At 45.3% G+C, this 15,273-nt stretch overlaps 1 protein-coding gene and 1 long non-coding RNA gene across 3 annotated transcripts in view; one reads left to right on the top strand and one right to left on the bottom strand.

The window, feature by feature from the left end:
- Positions 1-2,334: 2,334 nt before the first annotated feature.
- Positions 2,335-5,500, bottom strand: Ccn2 (cellular communication network factor 2). The gene is made up of 5 exons (XM_021626690.2): positions 5,150-5,500; positions 4,839-5,061; positions 4,409-4,660; positions 4,063-4,274; positions 2,335-3,699 (listed from the first exon to the last, which is right to left on the bottom strand). The coding sequence occupies exons 1-5, from the start codon at positions 5,210-5,212 to the stop codon at positions 3,403-3,405; spliced, it is 1,047 nt and encodes a 348-aa protein (XP_021482365.1). The 5' UTR covers positions 5,213-5,500; the 3' UTR covers positions 2,335-3,402.
- A 91-nt stretch (positions 5,501-5,591) lies between these two features.
- LOC132649597 (uncharacterized) overlaps positions 5,592-15,273 on the top strand; it is a 31,973-nt gene continuing 22,291 nt past the window's right edge. For both annotated transcript variants that reach the window (XR_009588092.1, XR_009588093.1), the window contains exons 1-2: positions 5,592-6,030; positions 6,769-6,867. This is a non-coding gene — a long non-coding RNA (uncharacterized LOC132649597). The remainder of the gene's footprint in view (positions 6,031-6,768; positions 6,868-15,273) is intronic.

The following is a 15,273-nucleotide window of genomic DNA, read 5'->3' as shown; positions in this document are numbered from 1 at the left end:
AGCTTCAGCTGTCAATTTTGGCCTACCAGGGAAGGGGAACCTCAGCCAAGGAGTGTCCTTGATTGGCCTGTGAGCACACTGGTAGGGGAATCTCCTGTGAACTGACTGATATAGGAGGACCCAGACACTGTATGAGGTACCATCCATGGAGAGTAGGTCTAGGCTACTCTAGATGTATGAATGGCAGATGAGCAAGCCTGGGGATGCAAGCCAAGTAAACCATGTTCCACCTTCCCCTGAAGACAGGCCATATTCTGTAAGCTGAAAAAAAAAAAAAACAAAAAAACAAAAAAAAACCCTTTCCTCTAGACTTGTTTTTGGTCAGTGTTTCAACAGAGCCTCTGGGTATGTTCGAGTCAGGTTAGGTTGAGTGAATGGGACTATCCAACCCAACTGTGGGCTGCACCGTTGCATGGGATATGGTCTGGCCCTGTCCCGTAGAGAATAAAAACAAGAACGCTAGCTGAACACCCCAGCATCCATCTCTCGCTCTTTCTGCTCATTGATTGAGGACACAAGTCTCAGGCTCCTGCCACCCTGACTTCCCCTCCACGAGGGACCGTGTCCTTCAACTGTGAGCCAAAATAAGCGTTCCTTCCTTAGGATTTGCCAGGTATTCTGTTACAGCAACAACTCAAGCACCCACTCCCAAGCACTTGGTCTCCCAAGTAGCTGGGATCACAGAGCTGTGACACCCAGCCCATCTTCCCTAAAACCTCAGTCTTTTTTTTTTCCTCAATGTCGGTTGGGCTGACTGACTCAATTTTGATTCTGTATTTTAATTCCATGGGTATCTGGGCTTGGAAAGCAGCCCTGAGTGCAAGTCGTATTGGGGTGGCCTAAACCCCAACCTGTGTCAGCAACTCTTCTCTAAAAGGCTGTAGTTCTAGCCAGCACTTGCTGGTTCCCTGGGAGCTCTCTTGTTCTCAAAACATCACATGCTCCCTTGTTCTTTCTCTTTTTTCCCACGCCTGCTGACACAACTCAGGCCTTCGGGTGGGTGGCAATTTGTCTTCATTACTATCTTGGGGTCAAGGGTGTCTTGTCTCTTAATTTTGTTACATAGTGCTCATGGGAGTTTGGTTATGCAATTTACTTACTATTTCTGTGTGCAGATTTGGAAAAAAAAAAAAGTAAAAAGCAAATCCTCTCATTCACTACAGCTTCTTTTCTACCCAGAATTCCCTGATTCCTTTCAGGAGTTTGGCTGTTTTACCATGGCATTTTATCTTTGCAGCTGGGCATCAGTTGACGGAAAGGAAACGGGAGCCAGCGATGTACTGTTTGTGTACACTCGGGTGTGTTTATTTGGGGTGGTGGCAGCTGCCGCCAGCGTTGCCATACACCTAAGAGCCTCCCCCCCCCCGAGCCCAGTGTTATGACCAGAAATACTTTTCTCATGGGAAGTTTTTCATTTGGTTTGTGGTGTGGGCACTGTTTGTAGACTGTCTTTACTTTCAGGTGTATTTTTGTCTCTCTGAGGGACTACAAGATTGCTAATTACCCCAGGACAGGCTAGTCTGTCTGCAGGGTGTTTTCCTCACTGGAATCCACAGCTATTCTCATCCAGGAAAAGAAGACGCCTTCAGAGTGTTTGTGGCTTGCTTTGTTTCTCTGGTCAGCAGAGGCCAGGTATATCCTGTATCATTTCTATAAGAGGGTTTTTGAAGAATTTAATGTTGTCACCAGTAGGCTACTTTGGTAATGCGGGACTATAGTGTGGAGTTGCTTTCAAATGAAGACCATTTTCTGTTAACTTTAATGGATGGGAAACTGACTCCTCCATCTTTTACATTTGCCACGAGTCGTCATAACGGCATGAAAACAGAATTCTGTGCAGATAAAGCTTATTATTCAATTTTATTTTAATGTGTCTGTTACTCTATACTTTCCACTTAGCAGTGAGGTCTTCAAGTTCAGGAACAGAGCTGTATTTAAACAAGCTAATATTTGAACATTTTCCACATGAAAGGCACAGTCTAATCTGTGATGTGAATGATTATGAATTGATTCCAAAGTCCAGAGGCACCAGTGCAAAAGGGATTGGGTGGTGTATCACAGGGCTTGGTGAGGGCTGGAGTCCTCTACAGAGAACCGAGTTCACAGTGCTCCCTAAGCACTGTGCAAACACCTGCGGCCGTCTGCGTCCACAGCATGGCATGCATGTCTGCAAGTCTGTGACACTTGGTTCAGTGTGCTTATGCAAAACTGTTTATTCATAAATATCAAGGGTATTTGTAAACTTCTTAGTGAATTACCTGAAGATAAATACGAACTTCCCATTTACCCTCAGGAAAACCCAAGAAAAGTGTTGCAAGAATGAAGAGCCAAGCCTTTCATATAAAAAATATATATACTTTATTTTCAACCAGAAAGGTGCAGACATGTAACTTTTGGTCACACTCTCAACAAATAAACTGCCCAAAAAACAGTCATAGTCAAAGAAGAAGCAAACACTTCCACATGGAAATCTGACCAGCTACCTGGAGCCAGCCACTTCTTAATAAAGGCCATTTGTTCACTGACAGTGAGGTTACCACATTTCCTACCAGAGATCTGACTTCTAAGACATTGCTCCTCCATCCCCACACCGTCCGTTCTGATAGGCAGTCACTAGGGTTACAGTTTTTGCCACTTCAGTATCCCCTTTGTTCTCAATCACAGACAAGTTTCTGTCCTATCTATGGTGTTTGGGATTCGAGGCTATCAGTTTAAAATACCAAAAGCATTTAAAACAAAAACAATAGGCACAAACAACTTTAAATTAACTTAGATAACTGTACAAATATATATATATATCCACAATATTTACAATATCAATAAAAATCTGGCTTGTTACAGGCAAATTCTCTTGCCACAAGCTGTCCAGTCTAATAGACAAGATTCTGACTCCAGACCAATGTCATTGGAATCAGAATGTCAGATCTGAGTCCAGCTGTTCTCAGTTAAAGAACAGCTGGACTCAGCTTCATCTAGAGGAGGACACACACCCAGCTGTTGCTAGAGCAGGTTTGTCTGCGAGCGTGCTATAATTTTCCTCCCCAATTACACTCCAAAGAGCAGGCACATTGCTGTTTTTAAAATGACCTCAGATAGTACCTGTCTTTCTCCTGGTGTCTCCACTGCCCCAGGAGACACGCCTCAGTATACATTCTGGCGCTGTGCGCTAATGAACAACTGTCAAGTCTAAACTGTCTTCAAACCAGTGTCTGAGATTGACAGACTATTTGTATGACAATGGCATAACAGTTCTCACTTTGGTGGGAAGTCTTCTCCCCCAGCAGTTAGAAACACAGATTTAAATTAATGTGCTACTGTAAATCATTTTTTTATACAGAAAAATGAGATGTAACTCAGCTCAAGTTATAGTCTAATGAGTTCACGTCCCTTACGCCCTGGCTCTTATGCCATGTCTCCATACATCTTCCTGTAGTACAGGGACTCAAAGATGTCATTGTCCCCAGGACAGTTGTAATGGCAGGCACAGGTCTTGATGAACATCATGTTCTTCTTCATGATCTCGCCATCGGGGCATTTGAACTCCACGGGCAGGGTGGTGGTCCTGTGGGGGGTGCAGCACCGGCCGTCTGTGCACACCCCGCAGAACTTGGCCCGGTAGCTCTTCACACTGGTGCAGCCGGACAGCTCGAACTTGACAGGCTTGGTGATTTTAGGGGTCCGGATGCACTTTTTGCCCTTCTAAGGAAGACAAGAAGAGAAACAGCCATTACTACAAGTGACCTTCCCCAACCCTTTGTAGTCTAGCTCTTTGTCATCTGATTTGTGTTTATATTCTGGGGAGAGACTGGAAGTTTCATTCTCCAGCTTTCCAAAAATAGCCATGGCCTCTTTTGGAGTGTCTTGAATCAACTAACATGGTGGAGAGTTTTGTAGTGGAAAACTGGCGGTTGCTGTTACACAATCTCTCATTCTAGCCAGACAGCTATGGTTAGATATTTTTAGAGATAACAGACCCATAATAACAAGGGAGGCGAGACACCTAACTTTGGTTCTCTTCACCATCATTCTGTGAAAATGACTGACTAGGGGTAGGGTCCGTACCTTAATGTTTTCTTCCAGGTCAGCTTCACAAGGCCTGACCATGCAGAGGCGGCTCTGCTTCTCCAGCCTGCAGAAGGTGTTGTCATTGGTAACACGGGTGGAGATGCCCATCCCACAGGTCTTAGAACAGGCGCTCCACTCTGTCGTCTGGACCAGGCAGTTGGCTCGCATCATAGTTGGGTCGGGGCCAAATGTGTCTTCCGGTCGGTAGGCTGTAACAGCAGAACACACAAACACAAGGTAAAACACCCGGGCAGGGCAATTTCCCCCTTCACCCCGTGTACCTGGGCCTCGGCCCTGAGGTGGAGGAGAATGAACCACAGTAACTCAGATGAAGACAACTCACCAGCTAGGGCAGGGCCAACCATGGTGCGGTCCTTGGGCTCATCACACACCCACTCCTCACAGCACTTCCCTGGCAGCTTGACCCTTCTAGGGAAGGGGCAGTCGGGGCTGGGCAGGCGGACATCCATGCTGCACAGAGGCACGCATCCCACGGCCCCGTCCAGGCAAGTGCATTGGTATTTGCAGCTGCTTTGGAAGGATTCACCGCTGCGGTACACGGAGCCACCGAAGACACAGGGCGCACCGTCTTTGGCTGCAGGAGAGGAAGAAAGATGGAGAGGTCAGGCGCAGAGTCCCGGAGATCAGAACAGCGGTATCCCTGCGCACGCCAAGGTGGCGAGCCAGGGTCAGGACCGCAGGGGACTGGCTGCACGCGGCTGCCGGCGAGGACTCAGAAGGGTGAGGGCTGGAGTGGGGGCTGCGGGTCTTACCGGTGCACACGCCGATCTTGCGGTTGGCTGGGGAGCCGAAGTCGCAGAAGAGGCCCTTGTGGGGGTCGCAGGGGTCACGCTCCGTGCACAGCTCCCCCAGCTGCTTGGCGCAGACGCGGCAGCAGCCGCAGCCGTCCAGCACCAGGCTCACGCCCGCTGGGCAGCGCGGCACCGGTTCGGCTGCGCACTGACACTGCGCGCTGCAGTCCTGGCCGGCGGCGGGCTGCGGGGAGGAAGGGGAGGGCGGTCAGTCTCCGGATCCCAGCTCGCTCTGCCCTCCCTCTGTCCCTCCCGTCGGTCCAGGAGCTTACCCGGGCGCAGAGGGCGAGGAGCACCAAGGCGAGGTGGACGGGACCGGCGACGGAGGCGAGCATGGTCGGGGCGCGGCGGGAGGACGCACGGCGGGGCGCAGAGGCGACGGGAGGCGCGGCCGGAGCCTGGACACGAACTCTGGGCGGAGGTTGGTGTCTGGACGCTCCGGGCGGTGGCGTCTGGGGCTGGTTGGCTGGGCTGGAGCAGCTGCCGTCTGGAGGAGGTCGGTCTCCTGGGGTCGGAGCTGGAGTGGCTCTGGCTGCCTCTTCGTGGAGGGAAGAGTTGTGTGAGGCTGGGCGGGCGGCGCTGCCTTTTATACGCTCCCGGCGGGCCGGCTCGCCAAAGAACTGAATGGAGTCCCACACAAACAGGGACATTCCTCGCATTCCTCCCCACCTTCCTGCCTCATCAACTCACACCGGATTGATCCTGACCCCTTGACACTCCGCATTCCTCCGTCTGAAAAAGCTGGCACACTTCAGCCCACCAGAAAAAAAAAAAAAAAAAAAAAAAGCGCTGTGTGTTTCCAGCACAACACCAAGAAGTATTTTTTTTTCTCCCTCCGTATCCTCTTAGCACCGCTCCTGATAAAATATGACTTCGGAATCTATGGACAACGATTATTTCTCGCATCTTTTCTTCTTAGAAATTGCTTAGCCAGCTCCAGTCACTGACAAGAAAACTTCTCGGGACTCATGTAGCTGAAGAGGCAAACATCACAGACCCCTAAAAAATCCAAAAATATTTCTTTTTCATTGTTTTGGATTTTTTTTTTCTTTAAGGGGCTGTAGTTTCTTGGAGTTCTACTGAGAGTAAAATGGTGCTTATAGCCATCTGAAATCCCTCCACCACCGCCACCCCCATCCCAAGATTCCTATGGGTAAAAAAACCTCTAAATTCTACATCTAAAAGACAGGCATTTAATCTTTAGTCATTCAAGATAACGGTTTTCGTGGCTGATAGGCAAGAGAGGTAGAGAGAGAGAGAGAGAGAGAGAGAGAGAGAGAGAGAACAAAAGCAGGGCTCTGAGTAAGGAAGCAGGTTCTTGAGGGAGATTTTTACCCCTCTTTGTAAGGACTTGTGGTTTTGCAGGTCTAGGGATGGAAGGGAATGACTGGGCATCTAGTTTCTATAAAAACAGGCGTATGATTTCAGAGCGAGAGGCTACGCGTTTGGTAGGTAGGTATCAGGACGGGAACACAGGGTGGGAGAAGGAAAAAGCTGAAGGAGGTGGGGGGGTAGTTCCAACATTTTAAAGATGGCTGTATTTGAGTTCCAGACTTGGATTTTACTAATCCTCTAACCCATTATCTAAAGATGTTGACGGGGCTTGGTTTGTTTTGAAGTAAAGCATTTGTTTACATAAGAGCAAAAACTATAACCGGTCATGCCTAGTTATAACCCAGCTACAAGCTAAGTGTCAGTGCATAATAAATATTTCAATGGCTTCCCCAAGTGTCTACAAACAGTGATGGAGACCCTTACTGCTCCAGTAGTTTGCCACCTAGGGGAGGTAGGGCAGTCAAGTGAAGAGCGGGTTTGTTCCCTGCTTGTGTGTTGATGCTAAATTTAAACAATATACTTAAGTTTTTCTCTGTTTCCTAACACTGCTGTCTAGCTTCAGTAGAGAGCTTCTGGGACCAAATGCTACATCCTTGCCACCGGTGGTACCCAAGGACGCCTTCCTCTCGTGGGTGCTTCTGAATGTAAGTTTAAGGTATGCATAAATGCAAAGACTAATTTTGGAAAGAGCATATTTATAATATGAAAACAGCCTGTTTAAATTGGCTATTTTTTTTTAAATGTTCAATTCATCCATGGACAAATAGCTGGGGTTGAGTGTGTGTGTGTGTGTGTGGGGTGTAACCTTAGGCAGCTGACCGCATCATCTGCACACAATTATTTCCTTAAGCCAGCCCCATGCTGTACATTGAAGTTGCATGTCAACAGTGACCAGTGTTGAGTGGCTTGCAGTGTGAGTAGCCGCTGAAGTGGAGGAAGGATTTTCATCATTGTCATTTAATGTTCTTTCCAAACATTCCCCGAAGAGGCCTGGAAGTTCCTATTTAAAGAAAGAACATTCCAAGTTATGCGAATAGCCACATGTCTATGAAGGCCAACTTGGCCTCCAACTTTTGCTTCCCTCATTGATGATTTCTTTTTAAAGTCCAAAATATGTGGGAAGCCACAGTGAAATCTTTCAAGTCCTAAACTCCCAATTATATCTACCACCAATGGTCAGAAAGATGGGATGGGTGAGGAAGGGCAGGAATGTGAAGGGTGAGCCTCATCTGAGGTGGGCTGTGGGCTCTGAGGTGAGCTCTCTAGCTCGCAATGTGATGAGGGGAGACAGGAGAGAAGTAGGAGCGGTCTTTGAAACCACAGGAGCATCAGAGAGAGCCACCAATGGCTTTCTGCATACTGGGAGCAGGCTCAGTTACAGGGGTAGGTGGCTGGGCTTTTTATAATTGAGTAACTTGGGCTGTGTTCTTAGAACTGCCATTCACAAATCTCAGGAAAGTCGCAAGGAGGAGCCGTGCTCCAAGCTCTCTTTTATCAAATGGAGATGAGAAGTTTCAATTTCATAGTGAGGATTAATCATGTGACAATTTTCTTGTCATTTTGCGCTTTAATCTTAATTTTCACCCCCTTTTCCTTCCTTCACTTCTCTCTTTCACCCTTTGCCTTCCTTCCCTCCCCGTTCTTGTCCTCCCAACCAGAAAATATTATCATCCTGCATTGCTGTTAAAAAAAAAAGCCAGCATCGTAACACTTGGTTTTACCATAAAATTCACACCTCAACTTCTCAGTAAATCCAGTTAGTTCCAAATGGATGGTTTTAATATTAACTAAGAGAAGATAGCCTATTGAAATGTACAACCTATATAAAAATCTCCAAATATAGTGTGCACTTGAAATGTAGTTTGAAGCTTTATGATCGAGACATTCCACAGGGTGGAGAAAAAAAAGACTATTTCTATACAAATCACACAGAAGAAAAGGGACAGGGGAGGAGAGAGAGGGAGTGGTGGGTGGCAGAGGACATCCAAGACATTCACAGACTGGAAAGTATGTTTTTATTATGATACAGTCCATCAAGTGCCAGGAAATCCAGAGGGAAGGAAGGACTGACACTCTGCTCAGTTCATGCCATGGCACCTGAATTCTTACACTATTACAAGTGACTCAGCAAACGTTTGAGTGCATCTGGGCGGTACGGGGAAAAGAGGAGCTTCGTACAACTTCATCCAACTCTCCCTTGTCCCAACCTTTTTGATGTACAGCAGGTCAGAAATGGGAGAGAAAAATCCTTGAAACTGCCGGCTGGAAAAAGATGCTCATCTTGCAGGGTTCGTTCAGTGACTTTTTTAGGAGAGCATTTCTAACCCGACTCCCCCCCCCCCGCCCCCCCAGAGACTAGGGACTCACTAAGGTGGCCACATGAGGTATGCTTGGATGAAATGGCTCATCCTGTATGCAGGTCTTCTGGTTGAGTCTTGTACAATGTTTTCTGGTCTCTCCCCCCAACCCCCCATAAAAAGGTTACTTGAGCAGGTATCAGACAGAGAGAGAACCTGGCAGGACCACAGCAAAGTGGCCAGACTTAGAACGTTTGTGTACTTAACGAAGGAATTTTGCACACTTTCAATTTCCAGTTGTCGACATTTTCTTATAAGGGCAAGCAAAGAAGTCAGTGCCAGCCCTCAGAGAGGAAATCAAAAGTCCCAGGGAAACATAAGGGAGGAATGAGACTCAGAGCCAAAACCCATAAGCAATGCACACACTGAGCTTATAGGAAGTCTGTCCCTATCCCTATAAGGGCATCTGGGTGCTTTGTCCTGTGATGGGTAGGGAATGGGTTTCCCAGTGTTTCTGGCATGACCTAGGTTCAGTCATGTAAATGAATTCCACCAGAAAAGGAGTGGAGGGGCAGGAGGAGTATGCCAGTCTTTTTGAAAAATAGTAATAAATATTATTTTAAAACCCTCAGGGACCCTGGCTTGGTTTCCACGACCTTCTATTTGCTTCAGATGAAGTTTAAAGAGAGTGCCCTCTCTCCGGGAGTTTGAAGTGGGAAGGAAGCATGGATGTTTGCTATGGAAATTACATCCATTGCTTTCCTGCTTTTTCTTCTTTTATAATGAATTCTCTAACTTTCTTAGGATATTTTCGGATGCAAAAGTATTGGTCAGAAGGCAATTGCTCCGTGTGGTTTGTTTTACGTTCGCCTGCTCATTTCCTCGCTTGAACTTGGAGCCTCTGGTAGAGAAGGAAGGGGAGGATACTTTGTGTCTTAATGAGGTACTTCCCTCACTTAGCAGTTGTCTCTGTTAGTTTAACTGGACTTGTTCTCTTAAGCTGACTCAGGAGCCTGTCCTGACTCTGGGCCTTTGTTGACAGGAGGTGGCGCTAGGGAGCACAAGGCTGCTAGGACCCAGCTTTCTCTAACCGGTGGTGAAATCAAATATAATTGAGAATCTGGGAGTATTTGACACCATTTTTTCCAATCGAACTGAGTGCAATATGAAATGTTACATGTTACGTAAATCTTAAAAGGGAGATGCTCATTTATTAAAATGTGTAGTTTGGAGGGACTACTAAATAGATTTAGGAGGAGAGAATTGTGATAGAGTATTTATTCCTAAGGAATGAGAGTAAAGGAAAGGGCAATGAAAAAATTCTGCAGTGAACTAGGCAGAAACATACCCCAGAATTTTGGAGGAGAGTGGGATAAATTTAGATAGAATCCCTCAGAACTGCGCTCTCATCTGAGCCTGCTGCTTGAGTCCTGGTCCTGCAATGCCAGGGGTCTCAGAACTGATTCAAGAAAATCACCAGAGAGAAACCAGAGGAAAGGTGAGGAGTCTGGAAGTAGGAGTTTCAGGCCTGACGTTTACCAGCCCTGGGGACCATTCCCTTTGTGTGAGTGCCTGTGGGGAGTCATCTGTTAGAAGCTGAGCACACCAAATAAGGCTTTTAGAGAAGGTATCTTATCTCCTAAATCAAAGCTATTACCATATGTAAAGAAGAAAATAGCGTTCTGCTTAGACACTTGGTGTATCAGATTCTAAGTAGGTGAAGTGGCGCCTTGTGCTTTGTTCCATTTGATATTCAAACACAGATCTTACTTGATCATTTTAACTAGAATACTCCTTAAGGCTCAGGGTGCATGGCTTAGATAGTACACATTTATCTACAAAGCACTTTAGTTATGCTGGTACTTTAGTTTTGTTTTGTGACAGAGTCTGGCTATATAGCCCAGGCTGGCCTTGAACTATTGATCCCCTGGCTGTCGCCTCCAGAAGTGCTGAGATTATAGGCACATCCAGCACCTGGCTGTCTCTTCACAGCACCTTCCTTCGTTTCATTACAACCATGAGGTATTATTCTTTCCAGTTTATAAGGATGGGAACTAAGGTGCAAGGATGTTCACATAACACGACTGCAGCTTGAGGTGGTAGAGCAAGGTGTGAAGTTGAATTTGTCTTTTCTAAAAACAGCGCCCTTGTCTTTGCTTCCATACTTGCTTTTCATCTCATTCTATATACAGTGTTGTCCTTTCGATAGTTATCTCAGATCCTCTTAAACTCTTGAAACACTCATCCTCAGAGGCACGTAAAACACCCCAGGCTAGTTGGCATGGTAGTCTGTTACTTTGGTAGATCTGATAAATGTGAAGTTGAAAGATGATGGTTACTGGCCTATATTAGGAGAGACATTTGGACTTTCAAAGATGTATTGTTCTTTATTCCTTTTCCTTGTTACCAGTTAAGGTTTTGTGATTTTGCTGTGTAGACAGAGGCATTGCATCCTGCCCACAGATGAACTGATGCAGCTCCACCAGGAAAAATGAATCAAGATGATGGCTGGGATCCCAGAGGCTTACGTCAGGGTGTGTCCTGACGTGTGTGACATCAGCTTTATCCCACGCTGAAAAGGTCCGTGTCCAACACTGTACTGTCTTGTTTAGGCTGAGAATGGGACCAACCACAGATATTATTAAAAGCTTCTTGAATAACTGCTCCATTCACTGATAAGCTTCCCTTATGAATAAATATGAAAAAGTCTGTGGCAGGCTATCCACACCAAAGTGATATCCATAGAAAACCCATGTTTACCATGAGTTTCGGTGAATGGTCCTCAGTGCACATGTCCCTGGATACCATTGATGACAAGTGTATTTTATGAACTTGTCTTCCTTAAACGAGGTACCTTGAATGCATAATTGACTCGTAGCTCCTGCCCTCTCCCCTTTGGGTGTGGAGTGCCTGGCTTTGAACCATGTCTCCGTTCATGTTGTGAATGGAATGTGAGCTCTGTGGTAACTGTGTGTGGCAAAGTTTGAGAATGTTGTCTAGGAATGGCAGGCTCATAACAAGGGAATTTTCTCATTGACTCATGCATGTGTGAGAAATATAACAACTGTCCCATAAAGTTTCATCTAATCACTAACGTCTGGAAATATTTTACCACGAAGGTATTTCTTCCATGTATACAATAAATGCTAATTTTGTCCAAATGGACCTTTTGTGGCATTTTGTCACTTTTAACATTTCTATGCTGGTTTTTTCTTGATCCTATTTTGCCCTGCTGTTTCCATACGTAGCTGATCCCTGAGGCTCCCTTGGTTTGTTTTCTGCCCAGCAGGTAAACAAGCAAGCTTCCCGTCCAGCTTCAGATAGACTTTGAACCAGTCTTACTTTGCAGTAGGGCTGGGCATTGCCACTGCCAAATTCTCCCATTCTGGCTTTGACCACTTTCCAGGCATGCCCCTCCCAGACCAGGCAAGTTGACTTTTCCTGGCCAGCGTCTGAAGCAGCTGTCAGAAGGGGACCACAGTATGGCGGTACAATGTCTACCTCTCACATGTTCTCATTTTACTCCCTGAAACCTGGTCTTAATCTCAAGTGGACTCGAGAGCTCCAAGCTCTTATTTTTCTCATGCATCACAGCCAACTTTCCAAGAAAGGAAAACAGTCTTATATTGAACAAAAATGGCATCTGGAAGCCATCTTTCTCTCTTTCTTTCTTTCTTTCTTTCTTTCTTTCTTTCTTTCTTTCTTTCTTTCTTTCTTTCTTTCTTTCTTTCTTTCTTGTCTATAGTAAGTGGTAAAGAGGAGGGGAAAACTTAGGTGTTCTCTCTCTCTTTGGCTTTCTCTTTCTCTCTCTGAATGTGTGTATGAAGGTGTGTGCAAGTGTGTACATGTGTGTGTGTGGAGAGAGAGAGAAAGAAAAGGGGGGAACAGAGAATGTAGGAGACAGCAAGGAAACTGCAGTGAACGCAGTCCATCAACTGCTGTATCTTTCCTCTAGCAGCCGTCTGAGGACCGGCACTGGGGCCATTTGGCCTGGGTTTCCTCAGTGTTACTGGCAGTGGTGGTACAGGGAAATGCTATGGCTTTGCTCTTTCAGGCTGTTCTTATTCAACCATAGTTGCCCTAGAAAAACAAAGGAGGTTAGGTAAAACATTAATAAAAGAAATACGCTTTTGTGTTTACTTAAGAGTTTTTTTTTAGAATAACGCCAGACAAAATGAAATTGACTTATATTTAATTAAGCAAGAATTAAAAACAATTCTAGTTTCAAATTCTGGTATGAAATTTTGTAACTTAAAAAAAACACTCTGTAGTTTAAATTACTTCATAAAGTTAGTTGTCAGTATAAGTTAGCAAGACCAAAGTTCTATTATTATTTCAAATATTCTGCCAGCTGAAACAATAAGAGAATTGATCTAAGTATAGAACCTGTTTTGTATTTCTCATGCCCATTATTTCAGGAGAAACTGATTTTGTGTGTATTTGTGTATGGCTCATGTTAAGTGTGTCATATGAAGCAAGCTTCTGAGTCTCCTAGGTTCTCTTAGCTTTGTCTAACTTGGAGGTAATAGAAACACCAACTTCATAACATTTCATAAAATTGTTTTGGCAACTTGCAAGGATTAAAAACACCCCAGATCCTGTAAAACATCGAATTTAGTGTTTGTCACAAAGTAACTCAATAAAACTTTGTTAAAGTCAAATGGACATTTTCTTTTAGCATATGTCTAAATATTTGCATATATTCATTTTTTTTCATTAGCACATCTGCCAAATATCAGCTACCAACTCAGTAGCTTTCAGGGCCAAGTCTTACGCAGGCTCCACTGTGAGATACTAATATTGGGACAGTTGTGTTGACAGTCTTTTTTCAGCAAGACACATGTTTTGTTGTCTAACTTGTGAATGATGAATGAGTTCCAATCCTGACATGAAGGTGACTCTTTTATCCTTCTCCTTCTTCCTCCTCTTTCTTCTTCTCTCTCTCTTTTCTTTTCAGTCATCAGTTTGCCATAGTGGAAATGCAAGTTCTTGAAAAAAAAAAAGCAAAGACTACAGTTTTATGTATTAAATACCCCAAAATTTTCCGTTAGTACACCTTACAAAGAAGGAATATTTATAGTAAAATATAACAAATAAGATCGTTGCTCCCTCTTGAATTTAATAATTTGTGATAGTGGTGGATTTAGTATATGAAGAATATCTGTGCATGACACAATAGGATATGTATGTGTCTATGTATGAATGTGTGTTGTGTATGTGCTCACGTGTGGGTGCATGTGTGTATGTTGTGTGTGGTATATGTGTGCATGTGAATGTGTGTATAGTTTTGGCACTGAAGGAGAAAAATATACATTTTTCTAAGTTTTGCACTAAAACCGTGAATTGAAAAAGAGAGGAAGAGAAAGTGCTCATCCATATAACGCAAGGATGAGCATGGTTGGAATGCAATGGTGACGTAATCACGGCTCCACAAAGGATGACAGCCTGCACATATGGGGTCATTTAACCTGATGAAATCCCGAAGCTGCATGGGGCAGTTCCAAAGCTGAGAGGACTGTGCAATGGAAGCTTGGAATGGCCTTTTCATATCATGACTGCAGTTACTAGTTTCAGAAGCCGTGGCCCAATTTTATGTTAATGGCAGCAAAAACTCATGATAACTCCCTTTGCCTTTTTGAAGCAAGCAAAACATAAGTCCCCCCCCGCCCCCCGCAAGGGACAGGGGATCGATCTTAAAGGGTGGCCGCTTTGATTACAGCACCCAGAGTCCCTCCCTGAGTGGACATGATCACCACTCAGCCTTCTTCCAGCCTCTGCTTCTCTCCAGAGTCCTACGGGGGCTCAGCGCAGCCTCACAGATGCCGCCATCTGTCTCTTTCCCCTGTTCCTCACTGCCCACTTCTGAGGGCTCTGAAGAAGCCCTGTTCTGAAGCCTCTTTTCCTCAAGTCCTTTCCCCATGTGTCCTTCCTGTTTGCAGCGCACTGGGATTACGGCTTTCCTGACTCGTTGAAGGGTCCATACCCAATTCACCCTCCATGGCACCTGACAGTGGGTACTGGGGCATGGAATGCCCAAGTGTCCGATTACAGATTACTTCTGGGCGTGTCTGTGAGAGTGTTTCCATAAAAGATTAGCATGTAACTACAGGACCGAGTAAAACAGTAGGTTCACCTCAGTGTGGCAGGAAACCCTCTAATCCACTGAGGCTCTGAAGGCAGGGACACCGGGCCCATCCTCTACCAATGCTGGCGTTAAGAGTATGGTGCTTTTTACCCTTATTTCCAAGCCTTCAGACACAATTTGGGAGATATATTGTGGCTCTCTGACTTTCAGGCCTCCAAGCTCTGTCACCACGTCTCCAGCAAGAAGCTTGTGGGTCGGGGGACTTGCCTGCATCCATAACCATAGCAGTCAAAACCTTACGATGTCATTTTTTTCCTGTTAGTTCTGTTTCTCACATCCAGACTCCAGCGCCCATCTTCCCTTACCTGGGAACCCCAAGAACAGCTGTCTATTGAAACTCACTTCTAGGTGCCTGATATCAGAACTGCTCTATCCTTCTGCCAAACCAATCAGAACTGCTCTAGCCTCCTTAGTTGAAGTCACCTACCCTCCTCCCTCTGGCCCTGCTCACTTACCCTTTCCAGTTCTTGGACTGAACTGAGATTTTGGATTTCTTGCTCTGCCTTTTCTCTTGAGCACATGGTTTTAGTTCCTTCTCTATGACTTAATATTTTTTGTCAGTAGTCTCTTTTTAGCCACTTTGGCATTCAGCCTCCCAACTTTTTTTTTTTTTTCAAGC

The sequence above is a fragment of the Meriones unguiculatus genome, chromosome 20 (genome assembly GCF_030254825.1).
Source record: "Meriones unguiculatus strain TT.TT164.6M chromosome 20, Bangor_MerUng_6.1, whole genome shotgun sequence".
Taxonomy (NCBI): Eukaryota; Metazoa; Chordata; class Mammalia; order Rodentia; family Muridae; genus Meriones; species Meriones unguiculatus.
Note: the sequence above shows the minus strand (reverse complement) of the source record. Positions and strands in the feature narration are given on the sequence as shown.

Coding starts and splice junctions, on each gene's coding strand:
- Ccn2 (XM_021626690.2), bottom strand. CDS start 5,212: ATGCTCGCCTCCGTCGCCGGTCCCGTCCACCTCGCCTTGGTGCTCCTC. Junction 5,062..5,149: donor TCCTCGCCCTCTGCGCCCGG/GTAAGCTCCTGG, acceptor TCCTCCCCGCAG/CCCGCCGCCGGCCAGGACTG. Junction 4,661..4,838: donor CAAGATCGGCGTGTGCACCG/GTAAGACCCGCA, acceptor CCTCTCCTGCAG/CCAAAGACGGTGCGCCCTGT.